Consider the following 21,997-nt stretch of genomic DNA (forward strand, 5'->3'; position numbering starts at 1 on the left):
GTGTCATTTCTTTAGACAAGATAAGCTCGCAGAAAGACTGAGGGTCGTAGTGTTTAAAATCGCGAAAAGTTTTTATTACTGGTGGTCTCTTTGTTTTCTTTATATTTAACGTCATCGTGATGAGTTCATGGTCAGCAACATGGCACGGGATGACATCGAAGTGGAGGATGAGGTCTGATCTGTTAGTTATTATTAAATCTAATAGAGAAGAGGTGTTTACTGTAATTCGTGTAGGTTTGTCTATTATTTGTTCTAATTTATTTTTCTTTATCATCTTAGCTAACTTTGCATTAGATTTTGTTAAATCATCATTTAGGTCACCTAAGATGAAAAGCGGTTTCTTTTTTAAAGACATTTCTCTGAAAACCTTTTCAATGTATTCAAAAGATTCCGAGGTAGCATGGGGGTGCCTATAGACAGCGCCAACAATAAAGGAAGGAAGCATGTTGCTCTGTACGTTAACCCAGACATCTTCTACGGCAGTATTGTTAACTGCTGTAGTAGATATCCTGTTTGACTTCAGGGTGTCCCGTACATATATACATACTCCTCCTCCTCGCCCTGCATCACATCTAAAAACTTTAAAATTTAGAATATTGACGAAATTACTGACCATTTCCTGGTGGAGCCATGTTTCACTTATGCATAATATGTCTATGATTCTCTCCTCAACTAACATTTTAATTTCTTCAAAATGTCCGAGGAGAGACTGAGCATTGATATGTTCTATTTTTATGGCATTATGCGATCTAGTCACTGGTAACGCTGACGGCGTTGCCTTGTCAAACATTCTGATCGCGCTTGTACTTGTTTCTGTTTAAGAATACTTTAACGTTGTCGGGAAAAGTATCAGAGTCTATAAACAACTCGGGTTTTATGTCCTTTCCCCTTACTGACACCGTGAAACTGGTGTAGTAGTCATGTGTCATCACTGTCTTATGGGCTTTTACACTTGAGATGTTTTTAAACTTTTCTGATAAGTGTTGTTCAATGTCCTCTTCGTTTGTGTCTGGGTGACAACTGGTGATGTAAAGGTAGACTGTGTCCGGACGATCTGCTCCCTTTAGCGGTTTTGGTGTTTGGTGTTCTCGGTCTTGTTTGTCTTTTCTTCTCTGGTTTCTCGATATAACTTTTGTGTAGCCGTCTTCATTAACTTGTGTGGACCGTTCTGCATAGTTGTTAATGATGACTGGTGGCGCTGCTGGAGGAGGGGGGGCAGTGGGTAGGGCGGTAGCCCCTTGCACCTGCTGCTGAGCTGTTTCCTCCCAGTGGCGGTTGGGGTCGAGTTGTTCGGTTTGCTTGTTGTTGTTCCTGTTGTTCTGTTTTTTTCTAAAGCTCCGTTTAGGTGTTACTTGTGTAGTAGCTTCAGCCTTGTTCTTCTTTGGCGTGTTAGTTTTGGGTCTGACGGCAGGAGGGCTCTTAGTGGACTTTGGGGAGGCGGGGGGGTCTGTATGGGCCGGGGTCTGCTGGCTAGGAGCGCCGGGCGAGGGGCACGTGGGTGGCTCAGCAGAGTTGAAGGCCGGCGAGTCAGCAAGGGCGCGAGGCAGCTGGCTGGTCGCGGGCAGGGAGAGAGGGGAAGGTTGTGGGAGAGGAGGACTGCCGATCGTGGGTATGTGCGTGGAAGGTGTGGAGGAGGGGTTTGGGGTGGAGGTAGGGGGTGTTGTGACTGGGGGAGGAGATGTGAAAGGGAAGGTTTCATACGTGGTCTGATCACGGGTGGGGGATGGGGGGTAGGGGGGTTCCTGTGTGACCGATGTAACCTCTGCTTGCCCAATGATTTTGTTTATGGAGAATTGCTGTTCGGAGAACATTCCGATCAACAAGTCGATTTTGTTCTCGATCAGAATTTGATCAGTGCAGGAGGGCCCATTACAGGTCTGTGTTTCTTGGTCTGTACTCTTTTGGAAAAATTTAACAAAAGAAGTAGAAATACCTGCTTTTCTCTTACCCCCTACTCCAGTAATGTCGCTCACTCTGCCAATTCCCCTACCTCCCAAGCTCCTACACCCTCTCCTAAACCCAACCCCCCTCCATCTAACTTCCCCTCTTCTACCTCCTACCTTCCCCAGTCAAATTCTCTTGCCATCCTAAACCCAGACACTCCAATCTCTACCCAATCAAATTCTTTTGCTATCCTAAATCCAGACACCCCAATCTCTACTACAGCCCCAACACCTTCCCCTCTCCCTCCCCGCACTACCCGCAGCAGACAGAATAAACGTTCCACCCCCTCTTCCCCTACCTCACAATCACCTCCATCTTCCTTTGCCCCTATTCAGACACCAGACTTCTCTTCCCCCCCCTCACAAGAAAACCTTTATCTCACAAAACTCCCCAACCAACTCCACTACAGAAACTCTTGAAGATATCCAGGACTACATAATCGAGTCCCAAACTAATACTCATCCACCTTCAAATTCTACAACTCCCGCTCCCTCCACACTCAAAGTGACTGCCGATGTCCATCCTCCTCCTACTCATATTCTCCCTACACCCAATCCTCCTACCCCATCCCAACAAAACCCATTCCCCCTGACTCCAGCCCCACCTATATTAACCCTCCCACTATCCCCTCTATCCCTTCCACTCCCTCCTGGATACACACGTGAAACCCTCATGTCACAAGTACCCTCAGACATCTATTCCCTCTTCTCCTCCCCATAAGAAAACCGTTGTTTCTCCGACCTCCCCACCCAACTCCCCTGCAGAAACTCCGCTCCTTCCTCCACCCTCCAGTACCTCTATTCCTATTTGCTCTACATTCAAAGTTAATGCCTATGTCCATCCTCCTCCTCCTCCTAACCAAGGCAATAATATTTGAAATAGATGAACCTCCTGTAATATAACACTTATGCCGATAGAAAAATGAAACATCTCGTTATCTTTATTTCCGTCATTTCCATATGTATCCATCCATCTGTCTACCTGTCCACACATACACATAAGTATACTTCTTTCTGCGAATTGTCAACTGAAGGACCAATCTATTTTTAATGTAAAAGTAGACCTACTCGTTTTCCTCCTACTCTCCCTAAAAACACCCCACCTCTCCTCCATGTGCTTCACCATACCCTCTTCCTTCCTTGTTATCCTTACCACTCCCACCTGGATGCTCACCTGACACTCTTATGTTACAACAATGTCCTTCTCCAGGTCCCTCCCCTCCTTACATAATTCCTGATACTTAACCACCTTCCCCTGTTCCTTTTTCTCAGTCTCTAGATTCTTCTCCTACTTCTCCAACTACCATTTCTACCTGTACTGCCTGGTAAATATTTTATAATGACTCTTTCTTGCTGTGTTCCTCATACAATACTACTCTCCCTTCCTCAGACACACACTTTCCATTTGATCTAATCGCCGCACACATAACCCCTTCCCCTTTAACAAATTCCTGTGTACTCCATTTGTTCTCCCCTCTATACCCTTCTCATTAATATCCTGCCCCACTCTACAACCTTTGACATTTAACACATGTTATCCTAATCGCTAACTCATTTCTACCCATTTCGTCACAATACTTTACCACGGTGCCATGTGATCTTTGATGTCTAGCCACATTTAGTTCTCCTAACCATTAACCAAGGCAATAATATTTGAAGTATATAACACATATGCCGATATAAAAAATACACATCTCGTTATCTTTATTTCCGTCAACGCTTCCAGATCCATATGTATCTATCCATTCATCCATCTATCTACCTGTCCACACATTCACATAAGTATGCTTTTTTCTGTGAATTGTCAACTTGAAGGACCAATCTAAAGAAACCTTAAATCCTGATTTTAGCATACCTTCACTGTAAAAGTAGAAGACCATAAGTAAAATTAAATATATAATGATATGTCCCTATTTCTTTTTTTCAATTAATTCAGAGTGAGAGTTTTTTTTACTAAGCGGAGTGTTATATTGATGGAATCAATAACAATAATAAAAAAAAACAATATATACATATACAATTGAGCCCACGACAAGGCTTAAAACCATAGCCATTGGACAATGAGTATGGAAATTTCACCATTCAAGAATCTCTGGTCGTATATTTTTTAGGCCAGTTTTCCCTGAACATTTTTTTTTTTTATAGACCTACTAAATTGTGTTCATATTTCATATCGGACTTATCCTTATATTTCACTGTGTTATGCATATCACGCCCTTCTCCCACTTCCATGAGTTACTGTATTCTAAAATTATTGTACTGTATTGTTATTGTAGTCATTATATTTTAAAGTGTGTCACCTCCCTCCCTAATGCATTTATATTGGTGACCTCCCCCTTATATACTGATATTTGAAGTCATCATATTATTACTATGAATCTTAAAACATCCATATTCTATGTATATTCATCTGACAAAAAACAGCATTAGTTGGTTTGACTTCAATATGACATATCAAATTTTACTGACTTTAAGTTAATATGTAGAAAGTGGGAAGAGCTTAAACAGACAGGAGGGTTCACTGCTTCTATATATATCCAAATATACAATCAATGAACCAAATTTTAGACTTAACAAAAAAAAACATTATTTATCACATAACAAAAATAAACGTTATTTAGTACCTAACAAAAAATAGACGTTCTTTAATACACCATTTTTACTGTTAACCAAAATATCGACCCAACAAAAAATAAACAAGTCACCCCTGATCTCCATAGTTTCTATAACACTAATTTTACTCACAATCAAAAGATGGCGCTTACACCAGAGAACGGACAACCATCACACTATTCACCCCAACAAATTCTAGGTAGTTTCCCCCATCAACCTTTTTCGATTGCACTTTCCCTTCTTCCTACACCCCTTGCGTTGCAGCCGACACACAAGGCCGACGTAAACATTGTAAACCGGACTCGGGAAATATTGCATGCCATTGCACTCCAAATATGTCACGTGCGATAAGGGTGAGATGTGTGTGCTTGTGCCAGTCGTTTAATAATAGTGCAGATTATAGTTTAAGATAATTATTAAATGAATTAAAAGAGTTTGCTTTCATGTGGATGAGGTTATATTAGATATTTTTTCTTATTTGTTGCAAAACACGAAAGAGAATGACAATTTGCATTAGTTAAAGATAGTGGAGAATCTGTATTCAATCCACAAGTGCCGGAAGGACTCTGTATTATATAAATAGACGGTTGATACATGGGAATAAGGTCAATAGGAGACCAGGGTCAATACAGGTCATCTGGAATAGGATAAAACACAGGTCATTTGGAGTAGGGTCAACAGGTCACTTGGAATAGAGGAAACACAGGTTAAGTGAGAATAAGGTTACCACAAAGGGAATAGGTGTAATGCAGGTCAGACAATCATTCTAGTCTAAGGATTTTGGTATCAGTGAATTGTATTCATTGGATATTGTATACTAGAAATATTAGTTTTAGTCTTGAGGAACCAGTGCTGATATTGGTGGTAACCAGAGATGCTGCCTTTGTACCTGTTGACATTCCAGCGATTTTCTTTGCCTTTGCTGAAGTGCCGTCACTGTTAAGCGTTTGCTCTGATCAGAACTTGACATAACCCATCTCTAATACTAAGAGTTATAAAGGCTAGAGACCCCTGGAAATGTATGTGGTTAGTTATGTGTGTGATAATCAGCCTAATTTGTCTATAGTATAATTTTATTTCAATGTCAGACCCTTTTTTTTTCCCAGAGGTATGCCTTTCTTTTCACTCTTTTAATTTATTTAATGTATTTTCCTTGTATTGTATATTTTCTTGTGACAAAGGACCACATTCAAAGCAAATAGCTGCTGCATGTAGAAGTCAACATGCAAAAATATTTATTTGTACATACATCGCTAAAAGTTTTCTTTGTTCCAGCTTGCACGGCCCCTGATTGCGCAGTATCAGAGTTCCGTTGCAAGTAAAATTCCATGGAGCATAGTGCACACCCTTGGAAATGGAAACACCAGCATTAGCCGCGACCAGAGATTCCTCCAGTGCAGAGGCATGGCAGGACATTCCAAGTGGGCGAATATTAAACACACAAAAGCTGCCAAGGATGCTGAGAGACAGAAGAAATTTATGAAGTGTTCAAGGCTCATAAAGCTTGCTGTTAAAGGTCTGTTTTTTGTTTCTCTCTCTCTCTCTCATTTTCTTTTTTTCTTTCTTTCTCCTCCTCCTCCTCCTCCTCCTCCTCCTCCTCCTCCTCCTCCTCCTCCTCCTCCTCCTCCTCCTCCTCCTCCTCCTCCTCCTCCTTTTGCATCTGTCATTAGTGGAGTAATAGGAAATTAATCTTTGTTTCTGCAGTAGTAGTATATATTGTAAGTATTAGAGATTACTAATGATTGTTACATGAAATTTCATTGTCTGATAGACAGTATTTAGAATTAGTTCTTGTGAGCTTTATCACTTATTTTCAATCATTTCAAAATTGAGATTTGGAGAGGCCATTTATAGCAGAGGTAATACCTTGATCTCAGAGTTGCAGTATGTATCATGTCCAGATAAAAGAAAGTAATGAAGTAAAAACCCGAGGGTGCGTAGATTTTCCTTATTTATTCATATGCTAATGAGTGCTTTTCATCTCTTCAACACAGAAGGTGGAAGTGTAGACCCTAAGCTGAACTCAAAGCTAGCCAAAGCAATCGAATTTGCCCGGAGTTGCTGCATGCCCGTGGCGAGCATTGAAAGTGCATTAAAAGCATCTCAGGTGTGTTTTGTATGTTATTGTCAGTGTAAATGAATTGGTTGAATTTAGATATTAATGAGAAATCTTGAAATATTAAGGTAATAAAATGAATGGAATAGGTAATGATGGAAGTAGTAATAATAATTATAAATCAAAATAATGATGAAATAGTAATAAATATAATGATAATGATTATCATAATAGTGATAATAATAGTAATTGTAATAATAATATTGATGATAATAGTAATAATAATATTGATGATAATAGTAATAATACTGATAATAATAATAACAATAATAGTGATAATAATAATAATAATGATAATAATAATAATAATACAAATGATAATGCTGATGATAACAGTAATGATAATGATAGCAATAACAATAACAATAATGATAATGATAGCAATAACAATAACAATAATGATAATGATAGCAATAACAATAACAATAATGATAATGATAGTAATAACAATAACAAAAATTATAATAACAAGGAAGTTAATGATGATGAAAATATTCTATCCTTAACAATCATCTATTTAGGCAGAAATACAAAGGAAACCTGTTGGATTTCCTTCATACACAATAAAAGGATTATTGATTTTTGTTATTTCAGAAATCCCAAGATGACGCTAAACCAGCAATTATGGAATATAGAGGACCTGGTGGTGTATTTATTTTAACAGAATTGCTTACTTCAAATATCTCTCGTACCAGGCAGATGCTACAAACAGTCCTTAAGAAACACAAGTGAGTTATTTCTTTTAGGTTTTTGATGCTTTGATTAGCATAACAATGATTTTATCATAGTCTTGGCCTGTTATTCTGTGAAAGTCTAATAAATGTCTCCTCTTTAGTGTACAGGAGACAAAAGGAGCTCTAAGTATGTTTGAGGAAAAGGGCGTTATTATAGCAGAGGGTAATGGATTATCTCTGGAGGCTGCAATGGACAGTGCGATAGAAATAGGAGCTGAGGATGTTGAAGAAGAAGAAAATGGTCTTGTGGTAAGTTGTTTTCTGTTTAGGTTTGAGTGTTTTTCTTTTTTTCTTTTTTCTTTTTTCTTTTTTATTCACACCTAAAGAAAAATATCCAGAATTTTAGGAAAAGTTTGATGATTTGATGTATACCTGTAAGTTACTGCATAGTAATCATGAATTATATCTTTTGTATTGTAAGTGTGCTGAGAATAATTGATAACTTGATTTATTGAAAATGTTTCTCACTGAAATTATCAAGCCATGTAATGTCTTTACTGCTTAGGTAGATTATCCATAAAAGTCGAAAAGAATGAGATTAGTATGCTTAAACTTAGCATGCTTATTAATCTTATTAATCTGTTTATTACATTCTTAAAGGCTGCTTATTTTTCTTGCAGTTTACAAGTACACCAGATGACTTTTTAGCCGTCAAACAAGGCCTGGAGAATCTCAAGTATAATATCAGCTATGCAAGTGTGGATTTCATACCTATATCCCCCATCACCCTAAATGAAAATGACCAAGAAGCACTGGACATCATTATTCAGAAAATGGAAGATATTGATGATGTTATGAAAGTGCATGTTAGTTTATAGTTGTATATGTATTAATAATGTGATTTCTTATGTGACATACCTTTTAATTTGATTAACCTCTCTATAGTCTGTGCTGTTTGATATATGTGGGATAGATTTACTGTTGTTCAGGCTCTAATTTTAATGAAACAAGTGCATATTCAATTCATATGATTGGTTAATTTAGCTCAGATTTTTTTTTTTTTTTTTTTTTCTGTATCTAATGCACAGTTGGGAATATTCTGTGTTTAATACAAGCTTTTTCTTCCTGTCTTTCTTATTTTATCTTGTTTGTTATTTTTATTTATTTATTTTTTATTATTATTTATTTTTTAGCCATGTACAGCTTGTTAACATCAGCTCAGAATGTATATTTGTAAATAAATGTTGGAAGAATTCTTGAAGATTTCTTATTAATGAACATTTCTTATTAATGATTCCTGCTCAAATACTATGCTGTAGAAGCTTTTACCTTGAAAAGACCAGGAAGAGAAGGAAAGGCATTTAGATTGAGAAGGTACGAATGTGAGAAGGATTATCTTCAGGAGCAAGAAGTTTATATTAGATGTGTTTGTATTATATTTTCATCAGGAAATCGAGTATTTATGATGAAGTTGAAGACGTAAGAGAAATGTATCATATAGGCCTCTTTCAATGTATATTTATGTATTTTTTATTCATAACTTCTTTCTGCATTGTTATAATTTTTTTTTTATTGGTGATAATATTATCTCTTTGATGATTTTATTATTGTCATCATTATTTCTATCATTATCATCATTGTTGTTATTGCTATTTCTTTCTTGATTATTAAGATGTTTTTATTATTACTGCTACTATTATTTCATTGTATTATTACAGTGATAGCAACAGTAGGAAAAATGATATAAGATAATGATAATGAAAATTATGATAACAGTGATAATATTAATAATATAATAACAATAATGATGATAATAAAAATAATATGATAACAGTAATGAAAATGGGAAGTGGTGGTGATGATGATAATGAAAGTAATAGTAATGGTGGTAAAGTGGTAATGAATAATGAGAAGAATGAAAAGAAGAAGTATTAATTATAAATGTGGTAATTAAGAAGAATAACAGTAACAAGATAAATGATAATAGTACTATGCTTGAAAAGGTAATAGCAATGAGAATATTGATAAAAAGTTTTAAAGATATACAATAGCAACAGATATATTAGTGATTATAATTATGTTCACTATGACAACAATGCTGTTGATGATTATAATCATAATAACATTAATGATCAAAAATAAGAATAAAAGTAATATAATAAGAATAATGAGGATTATAAAAATAAAGTAGTAATAATGATGATAACAGTAATAGAAATGATGGTAATAATGAGAATAGTGATGATGATAATAATGATAATGACAGTAACAACAACAATGATAATAATGATAATAATGATGATGATAACAATAACAATGATAATGATAATGATAATGATGATAATAATAATGATGATAGTAATAATAATAATAATAATGATAATGATAATAATGATGATAATAATAATAATAATAATGATAATAATGATAATAATAATAATTATAATAATGATAATAATAATAATTATTATTATTATAATAATAATGATTATGATAATAATGACATTAATAATATTAATACTAATAATAATGGTAATAGTAATAATAAAGATGATGATGATGATGATCACATTAATAATGATAATAACAATAATGATAATAATAATGATAATAATAATAATAATAATAATAATAATAATAATAATAATAATAATAATAGTAATGATAATAATAATTATAATAATTATAATAATAATAATAATAATAATAATAATGATAATGACAGTAACAACAACAGTAATAAAATAATAATATTAAAAAAATAGTAATAATGTTAATAGTTATAATAATAATAATGATAATAATAATAATAATAATAATAATAATAATAATAATAATAATAATAATAATAATAATAATAATAATAATAATAATAATATTAATAATAATAATGATAATAATAATAATAATAGTAATAATGATAATGATAATAATAACAATAATGATAATAATCATAATATCGAAAAAAGTAATAAATTACAGTAGTAATGATAATAATGATAATCATGGGAAAAAATAATGATAATGGTTATCAGTTTCATCCCCATCCTCAGTATTATTACCATTAATGTCATCCTTTTGATCGTAATGAATTATAAATACCATAAACGTACCTTTTCCCTTTTTATTTAGGTAATTATTTTCCAACCAATTATTGTGGAAAGAAACGTTTTGGGCATCAGACGTTTAAATACGCATTACGCTAAAGAACAAACTTATAATCTTTGCGACAGTTATCCCCTTTTTCGATCGATAAGTAAGATAAAATAAAAATTATTATATTATGAATTATAAATCACAGTATTTATAATAGTCTCACAAATAGTATATAATAAAAGCCTTACCGATCCTCCTCCGCAGCACAACCCGGAAGGAAGGTCCCGGTTGGCGTCACGTTTATACGACGATTTTCGACAACAACTTCAAGAAAATCACAAAATGGTAAGTTATTAAGCGGATAATTTGGGTTTTGTTCGAAGATGTGAGCGATTTTGGGTTGTAGTTGCGTGAAATTGGTGTGAATTCGGTGGTATTGGGGTCCAAGAATGGAATATTGGTGAAGGAGTTGAAGATTCGAGTTTTTATCTTTCGTTGTTTTCGTCGTGGAAACAATTAGAAGAAGAATAAATAAACTGTAAAATGAATGAAATGATTGGTCTTTCTCACTAAGAGGCTATGGAACCCGCAAAAATCCGCTTACGATGTCCATTGTCTTCTTACCAATAAAAGTTCCATAGGCAACGCTCGCCAAGGAAACCTTAATAAACGGCCCAAGAAATGCAGAAATACGCATGGGATTTTTCTCTCATTCCGTAAATGGGTTAATGTTTCTAAGAGCGACGCGCGGAGATGGAGGAAAATGGACACTGCCATCTTAGTTAGCTTAGTAAAGAGTTAGAAGCAAAATAGGTACATCTGCCGCGGCCTCATATTTACCGGGAAATGGGGAAAATAGCCACAACACACTCACTCAGCCAGAGGTCTTAATCTCGTGTTTTCTTTAAGTATCCAGGAAGTGCAAATAAAGGGGGGGTATAGAGGACTTGGGAATAAATAGAAGGATTGAAATGTTAGGCTTGAATTTTGGATATTATGGTTTTGGGACTTCATCTCTGGAGCGCGCGTTGCTCTCGGTAACAAAAACCCATAAATGAATTAGAAGTATTGGGACGGCAACCACCTGAGGCTGAGTCCTGCAGTTGCCGGGTTGTTGTTAGACGTCAGAGCACCAGGATGGGCTACAAGCTCTCTCTTGGGAATTTGTTACTGAGAGCAACACATCCTCCAGAGGTCCCAAAAATCATGCAAACCCAGAAACCTTTTATGTATTTAATAGGTGGGGGCAATTAATAGAAAACACGACATTAATAACTCTGGTAATGTGAAAGTGTTGCGGACTTAGTGTCTGAGCGGTGACATACAGAGGCGGTTTTCGTCATATTCTGGTAAATGTAAGGCCACTGCTGATGTACCTGCGTTGTTTATTACTCTATTTCTTATGCTTTGTAAGATAGCAGTGTCCATTTTCCTCTATCTCAGTGTATTGCTCCTGGTAACATTAACCCTCTGTTGTCTAAGTAGAGTTGTTCTGACCCTGGAGTACTAGATGCGTTGAGCCTGCAGTAGGCGCTGGAGTTGCTGCATGTATATCTTTTGTAAATGGAAATGACAAGCTAACAACGATTTCTGGTTAAATGCTATGTTTTCCATGTCTCATGTTTTGAATGAATTTAGTACACATTTTCATCACAAATAAATCATAATTCTGAGATCGAGAATGATAAATGTTAGTGAAATTGTAGCTTAACCCCTTGATGACAGGTGAAGAAAATAAAAAAATAAAAACTTTTTGCTCTGGAGATCAATGGCAACGCACCAACTTTGAGTGTGGGAGCTCGGTACACCAATGTTACCAGGAGCAATACACTGAGATAGAGGAAAATGGACACTGCTATCTTACTCCAGCTCATAGCGCTTTGGTGCGCCACCACGGCGTACAGCTGCACGCCACAGACCGAGTGGTTTGTTTTGACGCCTCACGGCATGACCTGTCGGGAAGGGGTTAAAAGCAAAAGGTAATTTTTCAAATTACCTACTCATAGCTAATCACAACAGGTTTGGTATCAATGGATTCCTCTCATTCACTACAATCCAAATACATTGAAATTATGCCCATTAGCGACAGTATTTACTCCGATAGCAGGGGAGTGCCTGAAATTTACTATTGAAGTTGCAGGGCAAAATATGAATGATATACACAGAATCAGTCACTATATTGTCCAATGAAGGGAGCTGTGCCCTTTGCAATCCCCCAACTTGGGGGGCTGCAGAGGGCAATACAGTACCAAGAATCATGTTTCTTATTATTTTAGTTGAGAATATTTAACCTTTCAGATGATGTCTGACAAATCTTTCTATTTACTTGCAGTCCATTGCCGTTCCCACTCCGATCAACCCCAAGCCCTTCCTCAACCAGCTGACAGGACAGGCTGTCATAGTAAAGCTGAAATGGGGCCACGAATACAAGGGAATTCTGGTCTCGGTCGATGGCTATATGAACCTCCAGGTATGTAAAACTATAAAAAAAGAATTTCTTCTTTGTCATTATTCTTTCTAAAGTAATGTTGATTTCAGACAAGATAGAGTATTGGTCTTGATAGTTCATCATCAATTATGGAATTAGACAAACTCTACTTACCCGTGGGTAGTGGGGGTTCATTAGCCTTTACTGGAATGGGAAGCACAGAGCCTACAGCAATTACAGATACAAAAGACTTCTAGGGCAGTGACATGTCCCTTTAGAGGCATTCTGTATTTTTAAAGTTAGCAGGAAAAGTCCGGTCTTGTTCATTCATGTATAAATCATGATAGTGCTGATTGAATTAGGATTAATTGTCATTAATATGTGGTAGCAAATGTCATAACATTTTGTAGGATATATACCAATATAAGATTAAATTAGAAGGGTATATAGATTTATAATTATAAGTCCATAGTCAACAAAATAGTATTTGGCAATTATTTGGTTGATACAGTAAGAGGAAGAGGCTACAGTGTATCTCTTGGTTTTACAGCTTGCCAACACAGAAGAATACATTGAAGGCCAGTCAACAGGAAGCCTAGGGGAGGTACTCATCCGCTGCAATAATGTCCTATATATTCGTGGTGCGGAGGATGATGACGAAGAAGAAGGCCAAATGAAGGAATAGTCTAAAGGATAAAACTTTTTTTTATGTTTCATTTCCTCAGGATAAGAGCCATTTGTTGAGAAAAGCCCGACAGAATTTGCATTCTCATTTTAGTCTTATGTCTTGAGGCTAGAAATTTTTATACACAAGAACTCGAGCTGCAGCCCAAATATTTCTTCATCTTGCTAATGGAAAGGAAAATAAGGAAGGAACAGATAACTTGTCCGAGACAACTATTACAGAATTTTGGTTTGTGCATTGGAGATGAGTGTCATTCTGGTAAATAAATGTTATCCTAAAGTGACTACAGTTCAATTTTATGTTTGCAGAAGTTGCAAAAAAAAAGGTTATCAGTATGAATTTGAATGGCAAAATATTGGTTAATTTTCAAAACCATATTTCTAACCAGGACTCTCATGTCTATGTTCATTCCAGCGAGTACCTTTATAAGAATAAATGACGTTTTGTAAAATGACTTTCAATTCCTATTTTCAAGAGAAATGGAAGAGCTGCAGGACATAACAGATAAAAAAGTTTTTATGTATGCATTCTTCACATGAAAATTTAATGTTATGTTGTCAAATCAGTGGAAAAAAAAGCAATGTACATACAGAAAAACAGATTTGACTATGAACTATGAACAGAGGTTTTGATGTATGAAACAATGTCATTTGATTTGATATTATAATTTAGTTTAGTTCTTATCTAAGCCAATTTAGTTCTAATTTCAGTGATATAGACTTGAAGGATACCCTTCAGACATATGTAAATGAATGCTTTTAAATGTTAAAAAAAAAACTCAGAATGTGTACCACAAGGTACCAGGCCTTCCAGAACTATTTTCCTAAACAATTACTCCCAGCAAATGTCTGTGAGATTACAAATCTTTGTTTTTTTTGGAATATATACCCTCTTAAAGTCTACAATTTTTACTTGCAATCATTTGAAAAGAGCCTTTAGAAAATGGAGAATTACAGTAAAGATGTTGAAATAATAACTATTTCCCTTTCCTCCTCTCCCCTAGCATAGGTGTTATATACAGTATAGTGATGGCAGTGATTTCATGGTTCTGAGCACACCATGAAATATGCATACAGAATGTAATGTGTTCATACACTATTTCTTTAGGTACTCAGTACAACAACAATACAGAGTATTTATCCCTTGCCTGAGGACCCTCAAGCTTCCCCCCTCCAAAGACAAAGAAATATGAACAGAGCACCAGAAGCGATATCCATGGATGCTCTCAGACAATTCTTAGAATAAAATTTGAGACTAAAAGAAAAATCTCAGATATTGCTTCGCACATTTTCTGAGCATATTCTAAACTAGTTTGTCTCAGATAGGTGGTGTGCCACACTAAAATATCAGGAAATAAATATATCAAATAGGTACTTTTATATTACTAAAAATGGCTTATACACAGTAACCCCCCCCCTATCCCATGCCAGTTGTTGCTGTGGGGGGGGTGGGGGGGCTTAAGGGATGGAGACTGGGACCCACTGCTGGGGATTACCCCTGCCTTAGGCCTCAGCCCTTGACAACTAATTTTGCTTGGCCTTTTCCCCTTCACCTTTTCATTTCCTTCTCTTTTCTAACCCTTTTGACTATCCATTTCCTAAGGTGTGAGAGCCATGTTGAAAGGCTGACTTTGTGCCAGTCATGAACAGCCTGGGAGAACCATGGGCATGGTATTCCCCAGTTTAGTTGTTTAATTGTTCCCCCTGAAAGGGACCCCAAAGGGTGGACTATTTCTCTCCCTAACATATCTTAGGCTTACCATGGCCAGTAGTGAAGACTTTGTACCATTAAAACAGGCATTAAGGCTTACCCCTTTATCAAATAGCCCCACTGATTTCAATTCCAGTTCCCCGATCCCAAAATCTCCTTTGACCACAATTCTAAACACTGTTAGTACTAGCCCCTCCTCAATACCTACTATCACATCAGTCCAGTCCAAATCATCTATCCAGGTCAGTACTCAATCTCCAGGAGACATTCCTCATCTACCAACATCTACTACTTAATTTCTTCCATCCTCAAAATTCTCATCATCAACTACCACATCCTCCCTTATTACTACTCAGCAACCTTATTGTCCATCACTTCACAGTACTACCTCTCTCAACAGTTACTCCTTCCATACATCCCTGTCCTTCTACAACCCCCTCCTGCACACTTATCTTGACTACTCTGTTTACCCAGTCAAATGAGATAATTTTTTTTTTAAATCCCCCTCCAGCCCCATACTCTGACAACACTCTCCTCTTCCAGCAGTGCTTCTGAAAACATCCAAATCCAAAGCTATAGTCTTTTCTTCTCCCCCTTTCCTTTTCCTTCTCTTCTTCTGACCAGTTCTCGAAATCATTGACTCATATTTATCCTTTTTGCCACAATACTTCACCATAATGCTGTGTAACCTTTGATGTCAGGCACATTTGTTTGTTTTGACCATTGACCATTCGGGAAATCCACAGATATTACCTTACTGAAACAAAAAACTTTTTTTTTTTACCTGGGTCCTTACCCCCAAGCCATACCCTATTGCTATATTTTGTATACACTGCTAATGACCGTAGATGTTGATGTGGCCGAAAGTTTTCAATAAATAAATAAACGTACCAGAACTGTCTCAAACAATACATGTTCCCCCTACACACCTTCCTCCCACTCCCTCCCAACACATCCCATTCCCCACTGCTTCGGCTGCATCATCCCTTCCTCCTTCCCTATTATCCCTTCTGCTTCCCCCTGGATATGACCCTTTGTCACAGCAACTCTCTTCCCCGGATTCTTACCCTCCTGACATTCTCTCCTCTCTCCTTTGCTAATCCCTACCTTTTCTTATGGACACCAATGCAATATTCCACACATCTTCCTTTGACACATTCATTATTGATAAACCCCGACATATATAAAATAATTTGAATGGATCTTTGGCAAGTGTCAGTCTTTGTATACAATTGTGGTCATCAATTTAGTTCACTCACTCACACACATACACATACACATATACCTGTTGGACATTTGAGACAGATTTGAGATAAATTTCAATGGAATCCAAGTCATTTTCACTGTCTCAGATGATTTTGCCTCTCTAAGAATGCTTGTGGATACTGCTCCAGGCCTTCCCAATTCTACGTGAAAGGCTAGGACATGCATTCACTAGGATAAAGACAAAGAAAATAAATCACCCAACTTCATGATTCTGCATATAGCTATGATGGGGTAAGCCCATGGGGTAAGATTCTAAAAGCAGAAAGTTACCAGATATTAACCCATTGCATCTAGGTACATTTAATGCCCACTCTAGTTAAGTTTGTGAATTTTGTTTAGGCATAAAGGGCTCCACAAGTGCTCATCCACCAAGGAGTCAATTAGTAGGCTTTACGTCATGCCAACCGATTTCCTCATTCCTATAATTTTCTGGATTTTTTTCAAATATCAATCCTGTCATTATTATTATGATAATTACTGTCCTCACAAACAGTATAGAAGATTTTAAAAATGTGTTCAAGTATTTTATAGTACATTGGTTGAGTGGAATAAAATGTTCATTGTTCATTACTTTGGGGGATATTTCTGTCGAGATAAAATAACTCTCCCAAATGTAAGAAGGGGTTTATTGTAAGCTTTTGGGAGGGTCTACTGAACAAAAATGTACCTAAACTATGAATTATCTTCATATAAATTTATAGTAAAGCCAAATGCCATTTTTATATAGCTGAAAAAAAAAAAATGCATGAAGAATTTGATTTAAAAATACCACATTCCAAAGTAGATTTTTAACAAACTCAAATATTTTACCTAAAAAATCAGGTTAAATTATCGTTCTTTAAACAGCCTAAATTATTTTAGGGAAATAAATTTCAATATGGTCTGAAGGCCACCATACACACATCACTAATCAACATAAATGTGTCTGGGAAGTAGACTGAAAATAGGGACCCTGAGCATGTTTTCTGAATTTCCAGTCAGAAAACATGACCCTTATGTATTTCGATTTTGTGCCTACAGTGTGGTGACAACACTATTGCTGTTACTCGGGTCGATAGATAGGGATATCTGCTAGCTATCTGTAATCTCAATACATATGGTATATATAAATAATAGATATACATATATCAAATATCTATATACTTAGTTTTATTGCTGTTTATGTCTATCTGTACTACCCTTCAGTCCCTCACCTTAAGACATTTGTCCCTTTGCTCATCTACTCTTGTTTCTGTTGTAGACGGTAGTTATCCCTGAACCATCTATTGAATGCCCCCTCCCCATCCCTGTTTGACGGATTGGTTAATATAATTGTTATAATCTTCAGCTAGTGTCTGATATTGTTTCTTAATGAGGGCAAGACAACTGAGTATATTATGAGTAGTGAATGGCCAATGTCCTTTACATATGCAAAGCTAGATTGCACAGTCCACAGTGCATTGTCGCTACTAATGCATGAGGCCTAACTGATGGTCTTCTTAAGTGTACAATATCCTAAAATGTAGCTTTGTCTTATTGGCTCATTAGTATACAAACAAAAGGAAATATGCTTTTCTTGGTTAGTGAATAGAATGTTAACATTATATTTCATAGCCATCTTTTAAATTAACTCGTTTGCTCCGGATTTATGTTCTGTCCCCTGTAGTTTTTGATGAATTTGGTCACATACAGATGGCTCCACATATGCTCAGCTGGCAAGGAGTCTATCAGTAGGCCCTAATTACCAATCCTGATTTCCTAATTCCTTGAATTGGCAGGAAAATGTGTTTTTCTAATCAATACCATTGCTATCGATAATGTTATTATTGTTATTCATGTTATGATTATTAAATTGTCATTCAAATGTTTTAGACAATGAAATGATACAAAAGACCCCTTCCTAAAGTGAAGGAAAAGGGTAAACAGGTGTGATGGGTAGTTCTGATAACTGGCTATTTGGTGATTAAGAACTTGTAGAGCCATCTATACAATAAATAAACTTGTGTTACAGTGGGCATGGCATGTATTCTTGCCACATGGGGTGAATAGATTAATAGTTTTCATGACATTCTTAGTATGATAATTGTTCTTGAGACATTTATCTAATAGTTTACATATTAAGTGTGTGCATATATATTTGTAAAACTGATCGTTCAGATACTTTAGGTTTGTGATGTATTGACAAATACCTATAACACACAGGATATTTGAGAAAGAAAACACATTATTTTTTACTTTTATGCTTTCATATATAAATCAATATTAAGGTGTTACAAAATACTCAAGTTCTGGCATACTTCAGAGGTGTTAATGACATCCTCTTTAGTTTTCTGATACTGCTTAAGAGATTTGTTAATCTCTCTAAGTCCCTTTTCAAAATCTGACTTCAAGTTAGCCTGCTGTGAAGACAGAGAGCAGAAGAGGATGCAATTTACTTCCTCTGGGATCTGTTGACAAAGGACTGATGGAAATAGAGCTTTTATATCACTAATTACTGCTGCTTTTAGTTTTTCATCACGACACACCAGGTTGAGAATCAGCAGCCCTGAAACGCATTTTGGAATTTTGTTAGAATCAAGGTATTTTATCTACATTTAATGTAAAAGCTATAGTAATATGCATTTTCTTTGAATCAGAATTTTAATTTTGAAATGTTGGGGATTATAATTTTTTTTCTGTTTTGCTAATTAAAGCACTGAAGTAAAATAAATGGACTGAAAGTTCACTTGTCAATCAATACAGAACTCACTCTTGCCAGTTTTTCTTTCTCGTAAATACTACCTCAATCGACATTTCTCTCCTCTATTTCTGTTTTTTTTCATGATTCTCAATGGACAATCAATATATCAGCTTTGGAAAAGTGCGACATAGAGTTAAATGAAACCTACCTCCATCTGTAAGACAACTTGCCACCTTCTCCAAGAATGATCTCTCGACGAAATCTCTCGGAGGGCAACTCATGCCGACACTGGAATCCTTGGAGTCTACATCGAAGAGAACTACACTGAACTTTGTACCTTTGGGATGAAAAAAGAATGATTTTCAATAAATATACACAAAGAGCATAAAAAAATACAAGACATTAATTGCTTATATGACATCAAGATTTATTTGTTCTGAGTGGTACCATACATCTTATTTTTTTTCTGTGTTTTATGATGCAGAAAAAGGAACATAACTGCATTTCTTGCAATTATATTTATCTTCAGGCTAAAGTGCCGTTATATATCAGGAATTCTAACCATGATTCATTAGTTTTGATTATGGGATGCTTTTTCCTTTACTTTTACTACATCTTAAACTCACATACCTTCTTCTGCCTTCTTTGCAATATAATCAAGTCCATCGCCAACTTCTACCTTTAACCTAGAGTCGGGCACAAAACCAAACCACTCTTTCGCAACTTCCACCATCGATGGGTCAAGTTCTACAGCTGTAAGTGTTACCTGTAATGAATAAAGATGCACAAAGATACAAAAAGGCCCACACTACAGTATTACAAAAATAAACAACTAAAAGAAAGGAAAAAAAAAAAAAAAAATTAAAAGCTGCTAGTATTCACACACTATCAAGAAGAAGAAGAAAAAAAGGTTTTATTGCCCACACTTTTAAACTTACGATAAATGCAAGGTACTTACAAAGAAAGGTAGCACCACTTCCATACAGACTGTTCAACCCAAAAATAAAGTTAACTTTTTCCCTATAGTATTATGGTCTTTTTATGGTATGGAGCACTGTTAGCATAGAGAAAAGAGTGGGAAATTTTGTTTGACTTTTGATATTTATAACAAGAGCAATTAAAGTTTACAAATAATAATTTATCTGGTATCTCGGTGCACCCTCAATGGCTAAACATGAAGACATGATATAGTTCAGCCCCCTTTTCATTTCTGTTAAGCAATGTGATAGATTGTGAAGTGTTTCCTCAGTACATTCTCTTATTAATTTCTATTATAAAAATTATAAAAAAAAATAATCAAAAGACTGAAAAGCAAAGAACCCCTCTAAAAATCTGCAATAAATGCAAATAAAGGGGCATGCCTAGCTTGGTAGTGGCCAACAATGCTTTCCACGAAGACAGAGTGGTGCTACCTGTCTTAAAACTACCTTGGCTAAATGAGCGCTAAAAGCCCCTACCTTGGGAATATACTTGTGGATATACGTAGCCAAGGGTCCCCCACCCAGGCCAACCAGCAGGACGTCTCCGGAAGGAATCAGGCCCAGACCTCCAACCATGGCCAGATGATGCTCACACGACAGGTAAGAATAGTCTATTGTCAATTTCTCCTTCTTCTTCTTTTTGTCCTTAACTGCAAAAATCATAATCCTATTACTTAATATTATTCTACTTTCCATCCATTTAATGTAGGAGTTATGTATACTGCTGTAAGAACATAATATAGATTTAATAATACCTATGACAATATTAATGCAAATAATAACAATGGTGGCAGTACCTGTAGATAAAATTAATAATAAAATAATAAAATAATAAAATAATAATAATAATAACAATAACAAGATAACATAGTAATAATACCTATATACAGAGACAAAAGATCTATCGTAACAGTTTCTTCAGCATATACGTTCTGATTAAATTAACATGAATACGCACCAACCAACAATTTGGCTTCTGACTGTATAACATTCTGGTTGGCCAAGAAAATGAGTCGTCTTAGTTTAGATGCTTCCGGGGGATGGACGTCCTCAACCACATAGTCACCAGAAAACTGGCTGTGGCCTCTAATGCGTTCTTCTCTGTGTCCTAGATCTTCACCCACTGACAGGAAAGGGACCTGAAAAGTGTGTTCTTGTATTTGAGAAGAAAGCAACATTTCTTTCTCTCTCCTGTGCTGTATATATAATTACAATGAAAAAAAAAAAAAAAAGACTAGAGGTATTCCTACCAATAAATTTAAGTAACACAGATCATCTCTCCTTCATCCTCTCAATTACTCACAGGCATCTCACCTTGGTATGTGCCGGTAACTTAGATGGTGCAAGCTCCATAACTTTGGCGGAAAGTTCGTCTTGAATGGCTTTAAGGTTGTCATATGTCTGGTCTCTAGCTAAGTGGACAACTATGAGCCGTGATGCACCAGCACTCTCTGCCAACTTTTCTCTTCCACTTGCAGTCCCAAACATCCATTCCTGTTCTCTAAAAGTGCATTTACATTTGATATTGCAGACTCCAATGTTTCTCACTCATATGTAAGTCCTATGTCAGCATTATGATTTAAATCAAATAATAATTAAATAAATATATAAATAAATTAATAAATAGAATAAATTCATGTAAAGTAATGGCATGTTTTCTGATGATCTGAATATGAAGATTATTTCTATGTCAAACAAATTCTATAGCAATATATGTGTATCTATGTATAAGTTTCATAGCAACTTCACCATTCATATGCTTCACCTCTGATGAACAAGAGTTTACAAAGATTCTATTCGCATTTCATCATCTCACCTTCCATGTGG

The 21,997-nt window shown here is 35.8% G+C and overlaps 3 protein-coding genes across 4 annotated transcripts in view; 2 read left to right on the top strand and 1 right to left on the bottom strand.

Moving 5' to 3' along the window:
* The first annotated feature begins 4,789 nt into the window (after window positions 1–4,789).
* On the top strand, window positions 4,790–8,586 carry LOC125026868 (probable transcriptional regulatory protein Kole_1935). 2 transcript variants are annotated; one of them, XM_047615469.1, is made up of 6 exons: window positions 4,790–4,909; window positions 5,832–6,072; window positions 6,551–6,663; window positions 7,267–7,400; window positions 7,508–7,655; window positions 8,027–8,586. In XM_047615469.1, the coding sequence occupies exons 1-6, from the start codon at window positions 4,892–4,894 to the stop codon at window positions 8,222–8,224; spliced, it is 852 nt and encodes a 283-aa protein (XP_047471425.1). In that variant the 5' UTR covers window positions 4,790–4,891; the 3' UTR covers window positions 8,225–8,586. The 2 variants fall into 2 exon arrangements, with proteins under 2 accessions (XP_047471425.1, XP_047471432.1); XM_047615476.1 differs by having other exon boundaries at window positions 4,857–4,916.
* A 2,075-nt stretch (window positions 8,587–10,661) lies between these two features.
* Window positions 10,662–14,006, top strand: LOC125028264 (small nuclear ribonucleoprotein F-like). The gene is made up of 3 exons (XM_047617697.1): window positions 10,662–10,787; window positions 12,775–12,912; window positions 13,421–14,006. The coding sequence occupies exons 1-3, from the start codon at window positions 10,785–10,787 to the stop codon at window positions 13,553–13,555; spliced, it is 276 nt and encodes a 91-aa protein (XP_047473653.1). The 5' UTR covers window positions 10,662–10,784; the 3' UTR covers window positions 13,556–14,006.
* Window positions 14,007–18,553: 4,547 nt separating this feature from the next.
* LOC125025199 (eEF1A lysine and N-terminal methyltransferase-like) overlaps window positions 18,554–21,997 on the bottom strand; it is an 8,657-nt gene continuing 5,213 nt past the window's right edge. Inside the window, exons 7-13 of the mRNA XM_047613177.1 lie at window positions 21,987–21,997; window positions 21,485–21,671; window positions 21,129–21,309; window positions 20,648–20,820; window positions 19,821–19,956; window positions 19,399–19,527; window positions 18,554–19,055 (exon numbers count right to left, since the gene is read on the bottom strand). The exon at window positions 21,987–21,997 is cut by the window's right edge and continues 126 nt beyond it. Of these exons, the coding sequence (XP_047469133.1) occupies window positions 18,781–19,055; window positions 19,399–19,527; window positions 19,821–19,956; window positions 20,648–20,820; window positions 21,129–21,309; window positions 21,485–21,671; window positions 21,987–21,997 (1,092 nt within the window). The 3' untranslated portion in view covers window positions 18,554–18,780. The remainder of the gene's footprint in view (window positions 19,056–19,398; window positions 19,528–19,820; window positions 19,957–20,647; window positions 20,821–21,128; window positions 21,310–21,484; window positions 21,672–21,986) is intronic.

Source organism: Penaeus chinensis, chromosome 1, assembly GCF_019202785.1.
Source record: "Penaeus chinensis breed Huanghai No. 1 chromosome 1, ASM1920278v2, whole genome shotgun sequence".
In the NCBI taxonomy this organism is placed as follows: Eukaryota; Metazoa; Arthropoda; class Malacostraca; order Decapoda; family Penaeidae; genus Penaeus; species Penaeus chinensis.

What these genes read in the sequence shown, in the direction of transcription:
- LOC125026868 (XM_047615469.1), top strand. An exon ending in GTGCATTAAAAGCATCTCAG is followed by an intron (nt 6,664 to 7,266) that starts GTGTGTTTTGTA and finishes TTGTTATTTCAG; the next exon opens with AAATCCCAAGATGACGCTAA. An exon ending in AAGAAGAAAATGGTCTTGTG is followed by an intron (nt 7,656 to 8,026) that starts GTAAGTTGTTTT and finishes TTTTTCTTGCAG; the next exon opens with TTTACAAGTACACCAGATGA.
- LOC125028264 (XM_047617697.1), top strand. An exon ending in ATGGCTATATGAACCTCCAG is followed by an intron (nt 12,913 to 13,420) that starts GTATGTAAAACT and finishes TTGGTTTTACAG; the next exon opens with CTTGCCAACACAGAAGAATA.